General features: G+C 37.6%; 1 protein-coding gene across 7 annotated transcripts in view; it reads left to right on the top strand.

Moving 5' to 3' along the window:
* The window catches only part of LOC145685135 (uncharacterized), a 263,787-nt gene that overhangs the window by 223,515 nt on the left and 18,969 nt on the right, over positions 1-21,303 (top strand). For 5 of the 7 annotated variants that reach the window (XM_081757494.1, XM_081757490.1, XM_081757488.1 and 2 more), the window contains one exon: positions 19,953-20,094. In XM_081757494.1, the coding sequence (XP_081613620.1) occupies positions 19,953-20,094 (142 nt within the window). The remainder of the gene's footprint in view (positions 1-19,952; positions 20,095-21,303) is intronic. The other 2 variants (XM_081757500.1, XM_081757506.1) reach the window with 2 other exon arrangements.

Below are 21,303 nucleotides of genomic sequence, written 5' to 3'. Positions count from 1 at the left end.
GGTTTTAGAAATGCTATTTCGGACTCGAAACTGTAAGTACTCCTTTAGAAACATGCCTGGGCAAAACACCTATTTTAAAGTAATGCAAGAAATTGTGTGTGCAACAGAATACGTTTTGTAAAATACGTATCCAGATGTATTTTTCTTAGATTGTTGTCTAGCAAGAATAGACAGTAAAGAGTTAGAAAAATCAAAAATTCATATAAGCCTATGAGCAGAATGTTTTCTGAAACTGAACATTCAAGAATTATCTACGGTAATTTGTATTGTTTTAAAAATAGGGTTAATACAGATAACTAATTTCTTACATTCGGAGAAATCCTCGTTTCACTCATACAAACAATTCTTTGCTTAGTCACGCCAAACGAAGTGCTGGATATTGTTAATGTAATAACATTTACTATACCGCTGTGAAACATGGAAGTTCACCAGAAAGCACGTGTGCTAATCACTTGGGCACATGAGAGCAAAATATTTAAACTCGCAAGTCTGGGGCTCACATTTAACCAAGCTCAGACTCAATACAAGGCCCTTTGAGGTTAGTGAGTGCGAACATCATTTGGGGTAGGGATATTAAATGAACATTCCAAATTAAGATTTACCAATAGTGAAACTTAAATTTTGCCGAAAACTTCACAAGATATTGTTTATTGTATATATATTGTTGATTTGTGTTCATTATTAAAAAAAAAAAATACTGAGTGTTCACATAGAGCACATTAGGAATTGTCCACAGTATTGACGATGATGCACAGTTACCAACAAAATTGGGCCGCAACATATACAAATCCTTCTGTCATGCAGTGGAATTTACTCTCCAAATTTCAAAGAACTATATTGAAATAGGCGTACCCACTTTGGGGATACAACGTATTAAAAAAAAAAAAAAAAAAATCATTTGTAGGTGTTTATCCATTTTTGCTGGCGATCGTACATAAATGAACATCCTCTACTTGGACATCCATGGGACACTAACTCGTCCTCAAATATCCAAAGATTGAAAAGGCACTAGATATTAGAGGAGTGCTGGATCCTGATATAGATTAATCAATTTTCTGTAGTCACTCAATGGCCTTTGACTTCAACAACTCTGATGTAACCTATTCGAATGTCACATGTCGAAGTTTAAACAGGTCGGTACAAAACCAAAGTCAAAAAAAGTTGTATAGGGTGGTACAAAAATAGTTACATAGTTTTGTATCTATCGAATATGGCGTTGTAGTTTGTTTTCAGTTTGTTACACTGTTTAATCTTGTATGTGTTCAAAGTATCCTTTATCAATGTTATTTCTGTAACTATGCTGAATACTGCGACTTAAAGCGCAAGATAAATTCCGAAAAGCATTGGTGTCCTGAAATACTTATGAGATATTTAGTGCACTTGAGATATAATAGTTACATTCGAGGGCGTCCCGTTGGTGGAGCAAGTGGGGTAGGCGTCCGTTCCACGTTCGTAGGAAAAAAAGGATGGACCGATATAATTTTTGAGGGGATGCTAACTTCAATATATTTTAAATTCATACATACATACCAGCTCCCATTGCCACTCTCTAGCTATAGACCTGCCCAGGACTCGCATCATAGGAAGAAACAAATAAGGATCCGTCTTTTAGGAACTGCATTATATCATCCAAACTATGTGATCCCCCAATCCTCCCTTGAGTCGAAAATAAAAAAAAACAGCTTCGTGCGCGATTAGATCTGGTGAAGATATATCTATGTAGAAAATGTTGTAGCTCTGGGTGACTCATTTTTATGCGGAAAGCTGATGGCAGACACACATAATTTTTATTATTATTAAAGACTAGCTGTAAGTATTTGTCGTTGCCGGGTCCTAATTCAGAACCTGGATAAACAATAGGGAAAAGAATGTTTTCATAACCATTCCGTAACCAGTGTTTATCTGTTGACACACACACACACACACGCGCGCGCGCGAGCGTTCTTTTATATAGATATTACTAGCTGACATACCCGTTCTTCGCACAGGGTGGATAATACCATAGCGGAAAAGAAAGAAATGAGTATAATAAATAAATACGTCTTCGGCGTTGCCCGTGTCAATATGAATGAAATATATTAGGATTAGCAATTAGATTTCTGGGCTTCCGGCATCTATGGCCATGTTAGCTTGTCACGTATGAGGGGTGACGTCCCTCGCCGGGAATTGAGGAAGAAGAAAGGAATAGGGAAAGAAGGAAACTCCCTTGAGCCATTATATGAGGTACCATCCCGGCGTTTACGTGATGTAAATGAGGGGAAACCTCAATCAGGATGGCTCAACCTTACTTTTTCGACTGAGTGTCCCCACCGGGAGAATGAAATATATAAATATCGAAGAGCAATGCTTTTGGCGTTACCCTTGTCAATATAAGTGAAATAAATAACAAAAGCTAACCCTGTCGATTTCCGGGGCAGCTGAGATAGCCTTCTTAGCATATACTTGGACTTAAATGTAATCGAGACTGTAATCAATTAGCTTATCGATCCAGAAAACTATGGATTCGACACTAATATCGACCACTTTGGACATGTTATTTTCCGCCTATTGCCCCTAAAGGCTAAACTTATACTTAATGATGAAGGCTAAACTTATACTTAATTAGAAGTTGAAAGTGTCACTATTCACCCCAGCGACTCCGAAAACATGGATTTGACTCTAATATCATGAAGACTTCCCTCGTGATTATATGGTTAGCGTACGCACCTTTGGTGCAGGGAACCCAGATCCAATTCCCGGCAGGAGCTCATATAGTTTGAATACAGCGTTAAGCATTAGATCTACGTCTCATATAGTCTCGCTGCTGAAAGGGAGGCTGAACTCCAATCTACCACTACTAATATCCGTCGGTCGAGTATGTATCCTCATCTTTTATTCATACATTTTCATCCCCTCCGAAAGTCTAACTTTCTCCCCGAGCTTTGATTCCCGGCGGGAGCTCATGTGATTCAGATTTCACGTTAATCAGTAGCTCCCGTCTCATATAGCCTCGCTGCTGAAAGGGACGTTAAATTCAAATAATCAAATTCAAGGGAGAGGAGCATCCAAGTCTGTTCTTCCCCAGATGACAGAAGTCTAGCTACACATTTGAACTAAGCTAAACTCCCTGTCAAAGACGGCATGTGCATGTCAGGGGCGTCATTTAGGGGGGACAGGAAGGGGCATTGGCCCCTCTCCCTGAGTTTGAGATTCGTATAGATTTTATCAATAGAATAGTAGTAAGTTAGTGAAAAACGTGAAGTTTTACTTATATCAAGGGGTCTTGCCCCTCCCAAGCTAAATATGAAATGACGCTATTGGTGCGTGGGTGATGTATAATCAGCATATTGACTCCGATCACCATTATTTTTGGTTTTCTAGACCGGTGTTCGATATTTCTTAATTCAAGCAACGTTGTAATTGTCTCTTGATGCTGAGTCGACATTACAAATTGTCTCCCTATCGGGAATCTAACCTGAAACCAACTCAGCAAAACGAATTTTGGCCGGAATAAATATTACAGTAGTGAGTTATTTTAGAAATTTTTCTTGAATGCACAGAATCTTGTGTGGATAAATTCGTTCGGAAATTGGCGTTGTATTCTAAATTTGGACATATGAGAAATTCCTCTTGAGCATTTCTCACTCTTGTCTAAATGTGGAATCAAAATTAGAAAGTCATTTGCCAGGATCTGACAAATTCCTTTGCGCTGCAAGGTCTTTCACGAACCTTTTCGTTGACATATTATTTTCGCCAATACACGTCACTAGATTATTCATATATTTTTTTCCTCCTCAAACGCAACTCATCCATCAAAATACAATTTCTAAAAATTTTATTTCCTCTCTTTTTCTTAGTTATCTCCAATATTCTTCTTCTCTTTTCTCTGTTACTTTTCTATTTCTGTTCCACCCAATTAATTTTCCCCAATCTTCTTCATTTTGAATGTATCTAAAAACTTGTCATTGTTATATATATATATATATATATATATATATATATATATATATATATATATATATATATATATATATATATATATATATAATGTTTATGTTTGTGTGAGTTGCAATTCAATATGCAAGAAATTTTGATTTTGACTTTCTGGCCATCCTGTGGTGAGCTGTGAATTATTATTGTGTCCAGTGATATTTTCATTCTTACAATAGTTACTTCCCATTGTGAAAGTCTTGGCTTCTTGACAGTATAAGAAATAGGAATCTTTATATCGGATGAATATTGATTGAAGCTATTACCTGTGTACTGAATCCATTACACAGTCCTTGCATATGTGATATACTTAATCCCAATTCTCAGCCTGCTCCTCTTCTACAGCTCGTAATCACCAATTTGTCATTATCATTTTTGAACCACAGGGGAAAGAAACTGATCACAATACCCCTGTCTGTGTTACTGGCACCACGTAGCTAGATTAGGGTAAGTGGGCTAGAACCTGCCTTCGGGTTGAAAGACATCCAGTCGAGAAACTGTGATATTTGTTTCCAATGCACGTAACAGTGAAGAAGAACAGAGCTTTCAAAGATAGGAGGAGCACATCTTCCCCCCCAATATTATATATACTAACAAAATGCTTGTTCAATCTTCCAGTTCGAAAGAATACATGAGATAAAAGAATGCGTCGATTGCGTAGACCATATGGCGCGTGATCACTACCGTAAGCATTCATGAACAAAAAAAGTTATTGCACAGACCTTGCCTCATTGTCTTACATAACACATCTGTCAAAGATTCAATGTACTGTACAGGTACCATACCCTTACGTATAGAACATATAGAGCAACAAAGGGATAAGCTTCATTATAATACACATATGTGAATGCGCGCGCTCTTTTTCATACATATAATTACAAAGCTTGTGACGCAACTCAATGGCTTGAATGAGTTTTATAAAGGTTGGTGGGAACAGGCTTCCCTAGCGCGTGTGGGTCCAAAGTAAGAGGATCGCGGGCAAAGCAGGATCGATAGCGGGGAACCCTACCTAAACGCAGCTTCTGGTTTGGCTGGACCGCTTCTCTCAGTTAGTTTTTCTGGTGTCAGACATTGGTTGTCGCTTGTATATCGAGGATATATGTATATATTTTACCACTTCCTTCTGTCTTGTAAGAGCAACACAAAGTTTCATCGCGGTTCTGTGCATGGATACTAGTGCGTTTACTTCTGTTTTGGTTCAGTGTAAACAAACATTCAGATTGGCTCTTCGCTTGACAACTTCGTATTCAAATGATCTAGAGTGACTGACTTACTTCTGCGCCGATCATCAATTCGTTGATGTAAAATTTAACTCATTTTAATGTAGGTATGTGTTCATAGATGCCAGTGTAGAGTTTTTTGTTGTAGAAAATAATATAATGTTGCTGATAGCTATTTTTGAGTAATATTTATTATTAGATTTAGTGAAAGAAATGTACATTAAAAAAAAAATGTTTATTCGTATTTTCAGTGTCTTTTGTCAGTGTAGTCGTATAATTCAAATTATATTTTGAGCTTCCTAGTTTTTAAATTTAGTGATAATTCAATTATAATCCAATTATTGAAAGAATAGTTTATTTTCCGAAGGTGCTGAAACACTGGTAAATGGTTAAAGATATATGATGTATGTCCATGTCAAAATCAGAATCATTTACGATTTTATAAAGGAAAAGTTGATCCGAGGGCCAGACAAAGCATGATACATGTTTAAAAATTGAACAAACATATATGTCAATATATATATATATATATATATATATATATATATATATATATATATATATATATATATATATATATATATATATATATATATATATAAAATATACAATTTGTCCGTCCGTCGAGTGAACAAAAATTCTCACAGATTTTCCTCAGAATGTAGATAGCCAAAGATTAGGAATCGAGTTCGTTGATGGAGATGATATTCAAACCGGAAGTGATAGAAATCTACCGTTTCCGGTTTTAACATTGATCACTACACAGTAAAAACGGTAATAATGAGAAATGGCAATCGATTAAATGTCCCAAGAATACTTTTCATCTCCATCCTTAACTCTCTACTTAAACTGGAAATGATCCACTGCAGCTTCCGGTTCCAATTTTGATGTACATAGAGCAAAATTGATAAGATATAGCGAGAAGCTTCTTTGAAATCTATTTAGCGTTGTAGAAATAACTACCATGTTCTTTCTTAACCCTCTATTTAAACCGGATGTGAAGGACATCAACAACTTCCGGTTCCAACATTGATTGCTATAGATAAGAACAGTAATATATAGCGAGAAGCGATTTTCTGCAATTAATTAAGCGTCCCAAAAATATACTCTTATCTTCACTCTGATGTCTCTACTAAAACCACAAATTGTAGAAATCTACAACTTCCGGTTTCAAGGTGAATTGAGAAAATATGCTATACAAACCGAACTCCTTCACGTTATGTACACGTGACACTGTTACTTTTTTAAACGCAGAAAGTAGAGTCAACAGTACTTTTGACATACTGTACTGGATATTAGTGAGTTTCTTGTTTTAAGTGTCTTAATAAAATATCAATGTTGCTGTGCATATCCCACTTTCGATCCTCATGGGAGCATTACCAGATAACAATCTGTATAGTAGTTCGGATTTCATCTTACCAGAGGGTAGTGTTTACTGCTGTTAAGATTATTCGAACTTTTCTGATCTTCGAATATCCGTATATTCCTTTTCAATATTCCAAAATTATTTCAATACGTAATTATTAGAACAACTAATATTCGAAGAAACCATTATTATTCGAATTTTAATAACACTAGTCCAATTTCGTGTGCTTCCTGAGTTGAGGCAATCGTTGCCGATTGCTGAACTTCCAAGAGTATACTAAGTCGCATCTTTGTGATATAGCCTATATCGTATTCTGATGGAACGTGTTATTAAGTATTACAATTTTGAAAATTAATCATCACCTGAGAAATAACAAGATGCCATTAAATGAACTAATTATTGTTATTAAGACGTTTTCCATTACTTTACAAATTTTGAAGGTATCTGGTATGACTGATTCGACTTCGAAACCCGGTACGAGCACAGAATTTTCATTATTCACTCAATATTGCGAAACCATTGGACCACTTGAAATTAAGAGGTAACGAATTCTTGGTAAAAGGCCAGAAATAACGGGAACCGAAGTCAATATTCTGATAATACGTCACTCACCAAAGAACCAAAGAACTCTCTGGCTGACCACCTTTTATGATTTCAGGAAGTGGACGGAGGGAAATCCTCCCCAGCTGGGGCATCGGTCAAACTCTCATTAATATTTTCACAGTACTACTTTTAACTCCTGTGTATTGAAATCTTTGCCACATCGGAGGAAAGCTTCTGAAGTCATCACTACTGATTACAGCCGTTTGTGGGCTTTAACACTAGAAGTTTAGCCTGCTGTGGCTTTTCAAACGTCGTCTTGCATTCGTAGAAAAAACTTCACTATTTTGATTTTGGTTTATTCAGTTCATTCTGTTAGTCCAATTGGTCTACATTGCACTGGATTAATTGGTTTAGAAAAATCTTTAAAATTAAATGAGGGAGGGGATGAAAATGATGAAGTTCCAATTGTTGACTATAGTTAACCTCTAAATTGGTGCTGTGTAAAATTTTTCTAGCAGAAGTGGCTTATCTGTTTAAATTCAATGTATAAACGTTGTAACGATAATGACAGTATGCATATAAATGTACCGCTGGAAATAAACCTTCTGTCGAGTGTAATTCTGCTACTTTTATAGCAAATTGTCAAAATATGCGTGTTCCGCAGCACTTTTTATTCCGAAGTGCTTGAACAGAACTTTGTGCTGATTCGTCCAAAAAGTTAAAACACGCAACAACAGTAGGGTTAGAGGCAGTGAGTCAAGTGTGAAAGCGTCATCGCTTCTCAGAGAGCTGGGCTAACTCTGCAATCAATAAAAGAGCTTGAGAGGGGTTGTCTTGTTAGGTTGATTGTGTTTGGAGGGTGATAGTCGGTGCGAAGCATTAATGCGTTTCTCTTTTGTTTCTTTCTGATCTAAGAGAGTGTACGATTTTTGCAGTTTTCTTTTGAACAAATTGGCCAATATTAAGGCTGTATATTTAGAGATATACAGTCATACATACATAATATATATATGTCCTCACGTGGCTGAGGAAGAATCTGAGAAATTTGTAATAGGAGTGCCAATCCATGCTTCCATTGGCGAAGTTACGATAGTTACTACAACACAGGTTAAATGTTAGCCTTCAATACTTAGCCAACTTCATTGCACACCATTTCAACTTTCACAGTATTTCGACTGTAACAAAGTACAACTTAAGGCGACAAGCAAACAACTTCCAATGTCTTTTAAATTTTACACTCTTTTCGTATAATCTAATATAACTTTATAAATTTTCTACAGAATTCTTAACTCGGCTATGGTCTAAATGTATGCGCTGAATTCATCCTTTTAAAGTTGGTATTTTTATCTTCAATTAAGTGTTCTATTGAATCTCCCTTTCATTCTTTCTTTTCATTCTTTTAGACTCCCAAACTATGCAATGCATAGGTATGGGAAGTCTTATTGAACGGCTATATTTATTCATTTGCGTATTAGTTAGTTAGAGTGTAGCATGCCGTTCAGCAGCGAGGCTATAATGTACGCGGCATCTATTTGTTGACATGTCAGAGTAAAACAGTGATATATATCGAGAAGCATTTAAAAAAAAATAATTCAGCGTCCCATCAATAGGCTCCATCTCCACCTATATCTCTCTACTGAAACCGGAAGTGGTAGAAATTTACTACTATTCCCGGTGTCAGTAACAATTGAAAAAATAGCACGTCATACAAACCAAATTCCTTCACGTGATGTACACATGACACTACTACTTGTTTGCACACACACACACACACACACACACACACACACACACACATATATATATATATATATATATATATATATATATATATATATATATATTAATGTGAATTCTTAATAATATATTTGCTATTATCAGATCAGCATGCAGATGTGATTAAGAGTGGTCTGGCTGTCGCAAAACCTGTCCGGTCGCTGGTTTGAATTTGCTCAGAACATGGCCTTTCATTATTTATTATCGTTATTCACCTAGCATCCTCTCCTTTCGCTTAACGGTGAGATCAGTGAACGTAACGCCAGGGGTAAAAGTAAGGGGGACGCAGCGGAACTCCGTGCCCCACGTCTAAAAAATATGTACGGCGTGACCTCAGTTCCTTAAAAAAAAAAAAAAAAAAAAAAAAACTATGGACGAAGTTAGGCAGGAGAACGGCGTGACGTCATGCCGCTACCTACCGTCCCAAGTCATTAAATGGACTTTGAATATCACCTTGATCAACACAAGGTGAAATAAATAGCCCACATTACGACAAACAGTATTTTCCCAAATTATTGACTTGTTTCACATGATATTTGGACATGAAATGGATGTACAGTGGATATCTAATGTCTATGAATATCCAGACAAGGACATTGATTGGATGTATATCATTGCTTCTATTATAGACAGTCAGCTATAATGTACTCTTTAGGGATACATGAAGTGTTGAAATCCACAACGGGCGTCAAAAACTGAGAAATCCAAGGCTAACTTATTCTCCTCTGTTATTTTCATATCTAGTCACGTCTGCAGTAGTTATTCCTGACAATCTCATTGGGTGATAAAAAAATATATCAGAAGACAAGGAAAGCAGTATTACAGCGATTTCGGTTGCAGGTGAAGATGACCCATTTTGGCCTTCAAACATTTATATGATATACAATTCATTTATATTAGCTATTCCGGTACAGACATTGATAAAATATATGTTACATTTGACCAATTACAGTTTCCTTCTAACATTCACTTTGCGGATATCCCTAAATGTGTTCGAACAAAACAAATCAAATATCTACAGGTACTTATCAGTTAATTGGAAACATATAAATAAAACGCAACTTAACAGCTTAATGTAATGTTGGACCATCTTTAGATCTCATAGGGGCTTTGATGCGACACGTGTCATAGAGGCCGTGAATGGTAGCAAATGGTATTACACCATTCTGCTTGCAGTACACTCAGTTCCGTCAGGATAGAGGTTGAGATTTGCGCTGAATTCGTGTCTCCAAAACGGACAACAGATGTTGAATATGTTCAGTTCTGGGATTGGCGAGCCAGGGGAGGTATTCAACTTCATCCTTATGTTTCTCAAACCAGTCGCAGAAGCTCCAATTGTGTAAATGGGCTCATTATCATCCTGAAATATGGTAACATTACTCGGGAAAACATCTGCACCATATGAGGCACATATTTCCTTAAAAAGGGATATAATCACGGATAGTGACGTGACCGGTAAGCGTCACCACAGGACCCACTGAGAATTAGGATATTGCAATCCATAGTACCACAGAGTGGTCGCCATTTTTCATAGTTGGGCGAGGACACTGCGGATCATACTCTTTGAGCGTTTGTCACACAAAGACACAACCCATGGTTTGAAATAAGATGAATGATGGCTCATCTAACCGTATCAAAAGTTTCCAGTCATTGGCGGTACATGATGCATGTTCGCAGCACCATTGGCGTCGTGAGCATTTTCACCCGTGCAACCCTATGTTAGACTGTGATTGTCGATACAGGCTGTGGGAGGGGGTTGCTTGCGTTCTTCCGTCACTTGCACCGCAGTCACACCACAGTTCTGAACGACAATCGGCTTTAATCCTCGGTAGGACCTATCACTGAATGTTTTCTTCCGACCATTGGTTCCTCTTCGTCGACGTGGTTTTACCGTGAATGTTGTAGGCTGTCATCACCTTGGACACTGCCACTTTTGTCACAGTCGCACCATATAATGAGGACCAGTAATTTGTTCTGTTTGGAAATCAGAGAGGTCAGCCATTTTACACTATCACTGTCTGCTCAGTTCACTGCAAACCGCCGTTCTATTGCTCCTCACATAGTACAAAGTTAGCCCTAATACGCCACCACAAATAGCCTGACCGTTGTCAACCTAATCATCTAATGTGCTTCCATAAAATTGTATGAATGTCTGATACGTACTTGTATGAATGTCTGGTTAATTAACCAACAGTAACTAATTATAATACAACTTTCCAAGGTTTTCTCATTGTACAATCGTCAGCAGAAGTGCAACGGGACAAGCACCACGAAACAAATTGTGCAGAAGAGGCGATTAAAAAAAAAAAAAAAAAATCAGCTCATGCTGCATCTACCTAAAGCGTGAGAGAAACTTAGCGGCGTGTCTAAGCGAATGAAACGAGCACTGAGACGCGACGTTGCCACGTGTCAAAGAAGTATGGCTAAGCAGACGCACTACAATGCGAACAGGTGACAAATTGATGAGACTGTATACAAAGACATGGCAACACCGCAACGCTCTAATTTGATAACAGCGTTGAAAGGAAACGCGTCGGAGCGCGGCCTTCAAACGCCAAGTTTATCTTACGAATGGATTGTGCAGCACTGTCTCGCTGTTCCACTGCACTTCGCAAAACAAAAAAGTTCTAGTAATTACTTGACCTCAATGTTCTACTGAAAATCCCATATTTGCTCAAGTTTAGCGATTGTCCGTTTTTACGAAGAAGTGGAACGGATATTTGACCAACTTCCGCGATACCATATGAAAATTCTATTAGGGGATTTCAATGCGAAGGTAGGACGGGAGGATATTTTCAAACCGATTATAGGGAACGAAAGTCTGCATAAGGAAAGTAATGACAACGGTGTTAGACTCGTGAATTTTGCAACATCCAAAAACCTAATCGTGAAGAGTACAAAATTCCCACATCGCGACATTCATAAGTACACTTGGACACAGGGCCGGCGCTAGCAATTTTGCCGCCCTGGGCGGTACTTTCAAATGCCGCCCCTTTAATGTGCAAACCTTACATTGAGAGAAGATGTTCAAGTGTCAGAAAAAGTAAGATGCCGCATTTAAAAATATATATGAAATGGAAATGTAGTTAAAATTTGAACTACCTCTCTCGAATGCTTACGTAATATTTAAGTGACTCCACACATGACACAATATTCAGTATGCTCGATTTCGCTGTATATCTGTTACATACAGCAGCGCGTGCAGAAAATAAAATTAAAAAAAAGCTTTACTCACGACTAATAATTTTAATTTTTAAGCTTATTTTATGTCAAAAGGTGTTTCCAATAGAGTATGGAGCATGAAGATAATAATAGTGAATCAGATATTACGGCAAAACTAAGTGATTAGCCTAAGCCTTACAATGTACTAAAACAGAATAAGAGATACATAGATTTAACACACCTTAAAGAAATTTTTCTTGCTCTTATATGATCAAATTCCTTTATCAGATTCGCATAGTCCAATGTTTCAGCCAATTCATGTCCTATTGATATCATTGCTGGACCGCTCAAGCGTGTTTTAGACATGAATAAGAATAAGAATAAGAATTATTTATTGTCGTTAAACAACATGATGTCGTAATAGACAACGTCAAAATTTAAGTTTGCGTACATATAATATTTACAATTTTAGTTAATCAATAAAATATTTTATATTTTACCTAGTACTACTTTTCTGTTCTAATACTGAAATTTCTTCTGTAAATTCTGAAATACTATATATACACTTTTCTAAGAGCCACTTTTTACAAAATCATTTAAAATTTTTAACCTCCATTTCTCTCACTCTAGGTGGCAATAGATTATACAATTTCATCCCTATATATTTATAACTATTTTGAGTTTTGCACAGCCGTACATGGGGAATATTTATTTCATTTTTGCGCCTTGTATTGTGTGAGTGAACACTACTTCGAGTAACATAATTTGTACAGTTTTCTTTGATATAAATAAGGCACGATAATATGTACATGGACGGGATGGTCATTATTTCAAAATCTTTGAAAAAATGTCTACATGATTCTCTCTCTGGAATTCCTGTTATCGTTCTTATCGCTCTTTTTTGCCACTTAAATACTGTTTGTGCTCCGGAAGAATTACCCCATAATAGTATGCCATACGACAGATGAGAGTGAAAGAAAGCATAATATGCAGTGATTAATAGACTTTTACTTACAGATATTTTCAATTTACGTAACACATATACTGCCCTTGATAATTTTTTACAAAGTTGCATAGTATGCACATTCCAGTTTAATTTCGTTCGCTACATGGAAGAACGTAGATAGGTTTGAATAAGCTAGAGTTAATAAGCTGAACTTCTTTCTCCACATGTCATTGTTACTGGTAAGGTTAACAAAATCCTAACTGCAACACCGACATTGGAAGCAAAGTCATGTTCCTTAATTAATTTTAATGTCTCTTTCGGTGAACTTTCACAGGCTTAATTATAGTGGATAACATTTTCAGTTCGTCTTTCAAATCACTGGAGTTAATATCTTTCGATTCTTCGTATGTTAAAATGCTGGCAAGCTTAGTACACTTTTCAGACAAAAAGTTCAGGAGGTATATCTTTACGATTACTTATATCGTAAAAAAATTCGAAATACTCGCTGTGATGTTTAAGTTGCCCAAATCTTTCTCTTAAAGCTAACACAATCATGTCTAGAACTTTGTAATAAAAATCGATTTTGTATCTTATTTGTGGATCTTTAATAGCTTCATCCTCTACCTTGTACTGAAATTATCTCTTCTTTTGACTTAGAGCTTACACTGTATTACCTATCCGTGGTCCATCCATATCTAATGCTGATGGCAACTCCATCGCAGCAACCAAGTAAGATTGAAACTTTCCATCATTTCTGCTCTCTCAAAGTACGCATATATACATTCAAGAAACCAGACTGCATCCAACACATGAGAATCAATGCTTTGGAGACTTTTGCTTACTATGTTTATGTGGAGTAACAAGTCATACCAGGTATAACGAGTGAGCAAAGGAAAGTAAAGTCACGCAGCTAGTTTTCTATTGTCGTTGGCGACCATTCTATCTGTTCTATTGTCGTTACTTATTCGGAGTAAGGTATCATAAACCTTCCCTATTTGATATCTAAATGGAGTCAGAGCTCATTGTACTGATTAATGGTTTTAAGAGTGAGACTGCTAATATGTTCCTTTAGTATGCCCCAACGTTGAACTAACACAGAAAACGGTCATAAACTTTTTTAATTATACCCCAACGTTGAACTAACACAGAAAAAGGTCATAAACATTTTTAACTATACAAAAAATTAAACTGCGTACCGAGATGCTGTAGTTGCATTGCTAACGACAACGTTTTGAATGACTACTGCAAAAAACATAGAAGGATTTGGGAATTATTTCTAAAATTCTCTTCTGAGTACCTGAATGTTTGCCTTTCATATTGGAACCATGGTAATATCCTTGGCCTCTCATGTTTTCTACCAGTTTCAGAGAATTACCGTTATTACTTGTGTAAAATTTATCTGATGTTTTGCATAACGGTAGACATTCTGCACCTAAAAACTTTACTATTGCAACTAGTCGTTCTATTACGTTCTTTCAATGTTGTGCTTCGGCATTTAACATTTTCTGGTGTTTTGCGTCAATTGTAAGACCACTCTTCAGTCTTATTGAAAGCTCCGTCCACCTTCTTTCCGACACAAAGTGAAGAGGAGACCTATCATGACTAGCCAAAGCTTCAGAAATGTGACACCAATGGTTATAGCCATCAATTGTAAAATATATTTTACTTGTGGAAAATAATTTGCAACAAAAATAGAAAACAGCATTCTTACTTTCTGAATAAACTAACCACTTTCTGGACACAGATTCGCCATTACATAATGTGTACTTGAAACAGTTACCTGTGAACCGACGGTTGAAATTATTTCTGTCACAGTCGTCAAACTTGGTTAATTGCTCTGGAGGAACTCTTTTGACTAGGGAGTTCTAATATTCGGAATAATCAATTTGTAAATTGGTTAAAAACTCGCTGTTAGAACCTAAAAGTCTAGATACTGTAGGCTAGAAAGACCTGTCTCAAGTGGGAGTGTACCTTTTGCATACTTGGAGTGGAGCATTAGAACATTGCTGAATAGAAAAAATATAAAAGATAGCTTGGTAATCTTATCCTCTCTAGCAGGAAATCTTATCTACTCCGCTGCAAGGGAAATATTGAATGAGATACCTGTGGCTAGTAGTTTCATAATTGAAAATAAGGGGGAATGCTCTGAATTTCCTGAGTGAGTATTTTCCTGAAGGTGAGTGAAGTAAGTTCAATTACATTCTCAGGTAAACACAAGTTTATTTTTCCATGTGGGCCTGTTAACGAAGCATTATATTTTGAAAGTACTCTTTTCTTTCCTAAAGTTTGCCGCCCATTAGACTTGCCGCCCTGGGCGGTGGCACGGCTCGACACCCTCCCCTCGCGCCGGCCCTGCTTGGACATCACCAGACGGGAAAACACATAATCAAATTGATCACGTTTTAGTAGATAAAAGAAGGCAATCTAACATAATTGATGTCCGGTCGTTTAGAGGGGCTGATTGTGACACTGACCACTACCTGGTAGCAGCGATAATACGAGAGAGGTTATCGTTGAATAAAGGTAATATTCACTGTCCGAAAACGGAGAGATTCAATTTAAAGAAATTAGAAGAGAGCCAGGTAAGAGAGAAATACCAGATTGAAGTTTCGAATAGATTCTCGGCTTTAGAAGATTCGGAGTGCACTAGTGTTGAGGATACCTGGATTGAAATTAGAGATAGCATTAAAATTTCAGCAAAAGAAAAATTGGGATAAGCGGAAATACGTAGGAACAAACCATGGTTCGACCAGGAATGCATAAAACTAGCAGAGAAGAGAAAACAGGCAAAATTACGTTGGCTACAAACTCCGAATGAAATAACTACACAAAATTTCGCAGATATCAAGCGGGAAACATCCAAAACTTTTAGAACAAAGAAACGCGATTTTCTGAAAGCTAAAATTAAGGAACTTGAAGATAATAGTAAAAATAAAAACATCCGGGACATGTATAAGGGAATCAACGAATTTAAGAAAGGCTATCAACCTTGTGCTTATATATTAAAGAAATCTGACGGTACAGTTCTCACTGACACGGATAGCATCTTAAATAGATGGAAAGATTTCTTTGACGATTTGCTTAACACGCAATCGAAAACTAGTGTGCGTGGAGAAAAGGAGATACACACCGCAGAACCGTATATTCCAGAATCCAACCGAATAGAAGTAGAAACTGCTATAAAGAAAGTAAAGAAACACAAATCTCCGGGTGTAGATGAAATTCCGGCTGAGTTAATTTTAGCTGGAGGCGAAAAATTGTGGAACAAGATACACAAACTCATTCTCCTTATCTGGAACAAGGAAGAATTGCCACAAGAATGGAAAGAATCAATCATTGTTCCAATTCACAAGAAAGGCGACAAAACTGATTGTAATAATTATCGAGGCATTTCTCTTCTGTCAACATCCTATAAAATCCTTTCAAATATTCTATTAGCAAGACTGACCCCATCGCAGATGAAATTATTGGAGATTATCAATGCGGATTTAGACGGAATCGATCAACTATCGACCAAATATTTACCATTCGCCAAATACTCGAAAAAAAGTGGGAATACAATACCCCGGTACATCAACTATTTATTGATTTTAGAAAGGCGTACGACTCGGTTAGGAGAGAAACATTATACAACGTTCTTACAGAACTTGGAATACCGAGAAAGCTAATTAGATTAATTAAGATATGTTTAAATGAATCCCAAAGTAAAGTTCGGGTAGGAAAATTTTTGTCCACGAGCTTTCACGTAGAAAATGGCCTGAAACAAGGAGATGCATTGTCGCCATTATTATTTAACTTCGTTCTGGAATACGCTATAAGGAAAATCAAAGATATCAACCAGGGCCTAGAGTTGAACGGTATTCACCAGGTTATGACATATGCTGATGATGTAAATTTAATAGGTGATGATAGGAGAATAATAGAAAGAAATGCAGAGATCTTATTAAACGCTTGCAGGGACATGGGTTTAGAAGTAAATGCAGAGAAAACTAAATACATGGAAGTGCGTCGGGACCGTAATACAGCAAATTATGGATGCGTTAAAATATTAAATAATACTTTTGAAAAAGTGGATAGTTTCAAATATCTAGGATCAATATTAACAGAGCAAAATCATATTCACGAAGAAATTAAATGTCGACTAAAAGCAGGGAATTCGTGTTACTATTCGGTTCAAAATCTCTTGTCGTCGAGAATTCTGTCGAGGAATTTGAAGCTTAAAATATACAAAACGATAATCATGCCTGTTGTTTTGTATGGCTGCGAAACATGGTCACTTACTCTGAGGGAAGAACATAGACTGAAAGTATTTGAGAACAAGATCCTGAGACGAATATTCGGATCCAAGAGGAACGGGAATGGGGAATGGCGGAAACTTCATAACGAGGAACTACATAATTTATATGGTTTACCCAACATTGTTAGGGTCGTGAAGTCTAGGAGGCTTAGGTGGGCGGGTCATGTAGCTAGAATGGAAGAAAGTAGAAACGCTTTCAAAGTCTTGACTGGAAGACCAATCGGAAAACGACCATTAGGAAGACCTAGGCGCAGATGGGAGGACAATATTAAAATGGATCTCGCAGAGATTGGAATACAAAGTAGAAACTGGATGCAGTTAGCTAAGAATAGAAGTCAGTGGAGAGCTTTTGTGAACGCGGCATTGAACCTCCGGGTTCCATAGGCCATAGAGTTAGTTAGAGAGTTAGCGATTGTCCCTTTCAGCAGCACGCCTCATTTTCGGAATGAACGAGTAGCTCAATTTGAGTATATATGTTTTTTGCGCATAGGGAGGATTTAAGTGAGGGATGCAAATAAGCAACAAAATTTTACTCGCCCAAGAAAGAAGCTACTAGCCCACATCCCACAACAGAAATAATTTACTTTCTTTCTGTATGATATTACATACTAGCCCACACCGATGAACTACTCGCCCCGGGCAAGTGGTTATTTGCATCCCTGGTTTAAGTGCAGAAAATACTATTCAAATTGGAGATCTCACTAGTAGTATTGCATTTGTTTTTGTACTGAATCAAATGTTGCCCCAAAAAACTGTGTTTCAATCAACGACGAAAGTCTCATCACTCCTGCATAGCACCCCACGACACAGCATCGACATTTCAGATTTTGCTTGGATGCGGGGGCCAAAACCCTAGATCTCAGTAGATATTAAAGTTTTTCATTGGTATATTATTATTTTATGGATTAAAATGTATACAAATGCCAAACTCATGGGGAGGAAATTGACCCTCCTGGAATCCCAAATGACGCCCCGGCCACGACACCCCATCATTATTTTCCGAAGATCCTGTATATCAGTCTAAAATATAGCCTACCAAACACTGAGAAACAAAGTAATCGATTATGTGGAGTATTGTTTATTAGAGAGAAATTTGTAATTATCTTAGTCAGTCAGTTATCAACGACAATGGGTCGATTTAGGTACTATTTTCCAAACTGTTGATATTGTTATTGTCTGTTTTTCTGTCATTTTGAACCTGCAAAATAGTGTACGAGGGCTATCCAGAAAGTAGATTACGTTTTGGAATAAAAAATCAACAAAGTATAGGAAACAAATTTTATTATATACAGATGAAAGCCACACACAAATACTACTTTTCGACATAGTCACCATTCAAATTAAGGCATTTATCGTAGCGATGTACGAGCTTGGAAATTCCTTCGTCGAAACATTCGGCCGCCTGCGACTTCAACCACTTCGTTACCTCTTCTTGTAGCTGTTCGTCGTCATCAAAACGCTGCATAGCCAGCCACTTCTTCATTGCTGGGAATAGGTGGAAGTCGCTCGGTGCCAGGTCGGGACTGTACGGCGGATGAGGAAACAACTCCCACTGAAAAGATTCAAGAACTTCACGCGTGACATTTGCCGTGTGGGGCCGGGCGTTGTCGTGAATCAACAAGATCTTAGAGCTCAACATTCCTCTGCGCTTGTTTTGAATTGCTCTTCTGAGGTTTTGCAAAGTTTGGCAATACCTTTGAGCGTTTATTGTAGTGCCTCTTTCCAGAAAGTCCACCAAAATCACACCTTTTCTGTCCCAAAAAACAGTCGCCATCATCTTCCTTGCCGACATTGTTTGCATGCATTTCTTGGGTTTTTGGGGAGAACCTGTGTGCCCCCACTGCATTGATTGCAATTTCGTTTCACAGTTCACGTGTTTCACCCATGTTTCGTCACCAGTAACGATGCGATCGAGTAAAGAGTCACCGTCCTTATTGTAGGCGTCCAAAAAGTGCAACGCTGCAGCCATTCGCTGATTTTTGTGGTCCTCTGTCAAGATTTTTGGAATCCATCTTGCACAAAACTTGTGGTAACCAAGCTTTTCGCTGATGATTTCGTGCAACAAACTTCGCGAAATTTGTGGAAAACTCAAAGAAAGTTCCGTTATTGTGAACTTTCGATTTTCACGGACTTTAACATCGACTTTTTCGACAAGTTCGGCAGTCACTTTGCTGGGTCTCCCACTTCGATCTTCGTCGTGAACATTGGTTCGGCCATTTTTAAATCTTATGACCCACTGTCGCACTCCACCTTCAGTGATAATGTTGTCCCCATACACTTCACACAGCTGCCGATAGATTTCTATCGGTTTACAGTTTTTTGCTGTCAGAAACCTTATTACTGCACGCACCTCGCAGCTCGCGGGATTTTCAATTAACGCAGACATTTCAAACCGTCACAGTATCTTAACGGAGCACAGCACGAACCTCTCACTAGCACGGCTAGATGCCGACTGAGCTGCGCAACGCTCTGACCCCAAGATGGCCGCGCTAGCCCCGCCCCTAGCGGACACAGACGAAAACTTAATCTACTTTCTGGATAGCCCTCGTAGTATTGACCGGCCATGTATATGTTACTTAATAATGACTTACTAATATTTTTTTAAAAAATGCATTGCATGCATACGTTTTTCAGTAGATATTAACTGAATATGTTCTGTAAATTTCTTTTCAGAGATGCGAGTAGGGATATGGTGTTGGCTCATGTTCGTCAGCATTATCAGCAACAGCAAGCTGAGGCAAGTGATTCTAAAGCCCTGGCACCATATCGGTGCGGGCATTGTGCTCAGGTATCAAATTGGAAACATGTAATCCAGGTATAACACATTCTCTTTTCCCCGTAAACAGTGAACATAACTAGCCAGTTGCATGGGCATGCAATGGCTGTTGTGGTGAACTGCCCTGCAACTGCATGTAAGTAGGAGAAAATGGAAATGCTGCAGCCAGTACCCAAAAGTCAATGTTGTTATTTTTTGATTATTATTATTTTCGTGTACATTCGGTTCAAAAGTTGATAGTCTTCCGGTAAAATTTTTGTAATATCTCTGTAAGTAATGCAATAGAAATGCAAACTTTTAATCCTGGTTTACGTTGTAAATTATTCTCGCAGTTATCAACTTTGTGAAACGAGTGTGCATTACGTTTTAAAAGTCGTAGTTCAGTTATATTATATTTGTGTTTATATAAGATTTTATTTGCTTTACGGCAGCTGTTTTGTTATAATTTGTTCTGTGTGTAACTTCTTGGTGGAGGGATTTTGGAAATATATCGATATTGGAGCTCCCTACAGTAATAACCAACACCAATAATCAAATGGAAAGTTATATATATAAAGAAAAGGGAAAGAGAAGTGCAATTTTATGCTGGGTTAATCTGAGAATCTTCTCTCTGTCTCAACCCTGTCGGTACAACTTGACATGACCAACTGTTATTTTAATAAAGACCGCTGTCATCACTAATTTTTTTTAGAATCAGGAGGATAAATTCTGTCGAAATTAGCCACATTACTAAAATGTGTTATATCAAACCAGTGAAACCCTCAGTTCTCTAAAGAATTTAACCCTTCAGCGAAGCCAAAGCTCCAAGTCCCACAGTTCAAATATGCACCCAATTTTAACTTAATTACGAGGAGCAGTTGAAAAGTTCCTGGAATTTCGTTGTAACTATCTGTTATCACAATATAGAACACATCACTTAATCGCCTTCAAAATAGACTACTTGAGAACACACACACACGCTTGTTTCATCGCTCGTGCCATTGCTGGAAACGACGCTGAAAGTCTTGTTTTTGGTATATTCCAAAGTTCAGACGACGCATTGGTTTGTTTATCTTCTACGATGCCAAAACCAGGGACGTACGGAAGGGGGGGGACACAGGGGTCCGGACCCCCCCGAAATTTCGACTTTTTAAAAATTTAGCCTAATTTTAGGGGCAATTTTAGCAATTTTAATATAAAATAGCTTCATATTTAGTTTGAACCCCCCCCCCGAAATAAATTCCTGGGTACGCTACTGGCCAAAACGGT

Source organism: Thermobia domestica, chromosome 1, assembly GCF_964235325.1.
Source record: "Thermobia domestica chromosome 1, izTheDome1.hap1.1, whole genome shotgun sequence".
NCBI lineage: Eukaryota > Metazoa > Arthropoda > Insecta > Zygentoma > Lepismatidae > Thermobia > Thermobia domestica.
Note: the sequence above shows the minus strand (reverse complement) of the source record. Positions and strands in the feature narration are given on the sequence as shown.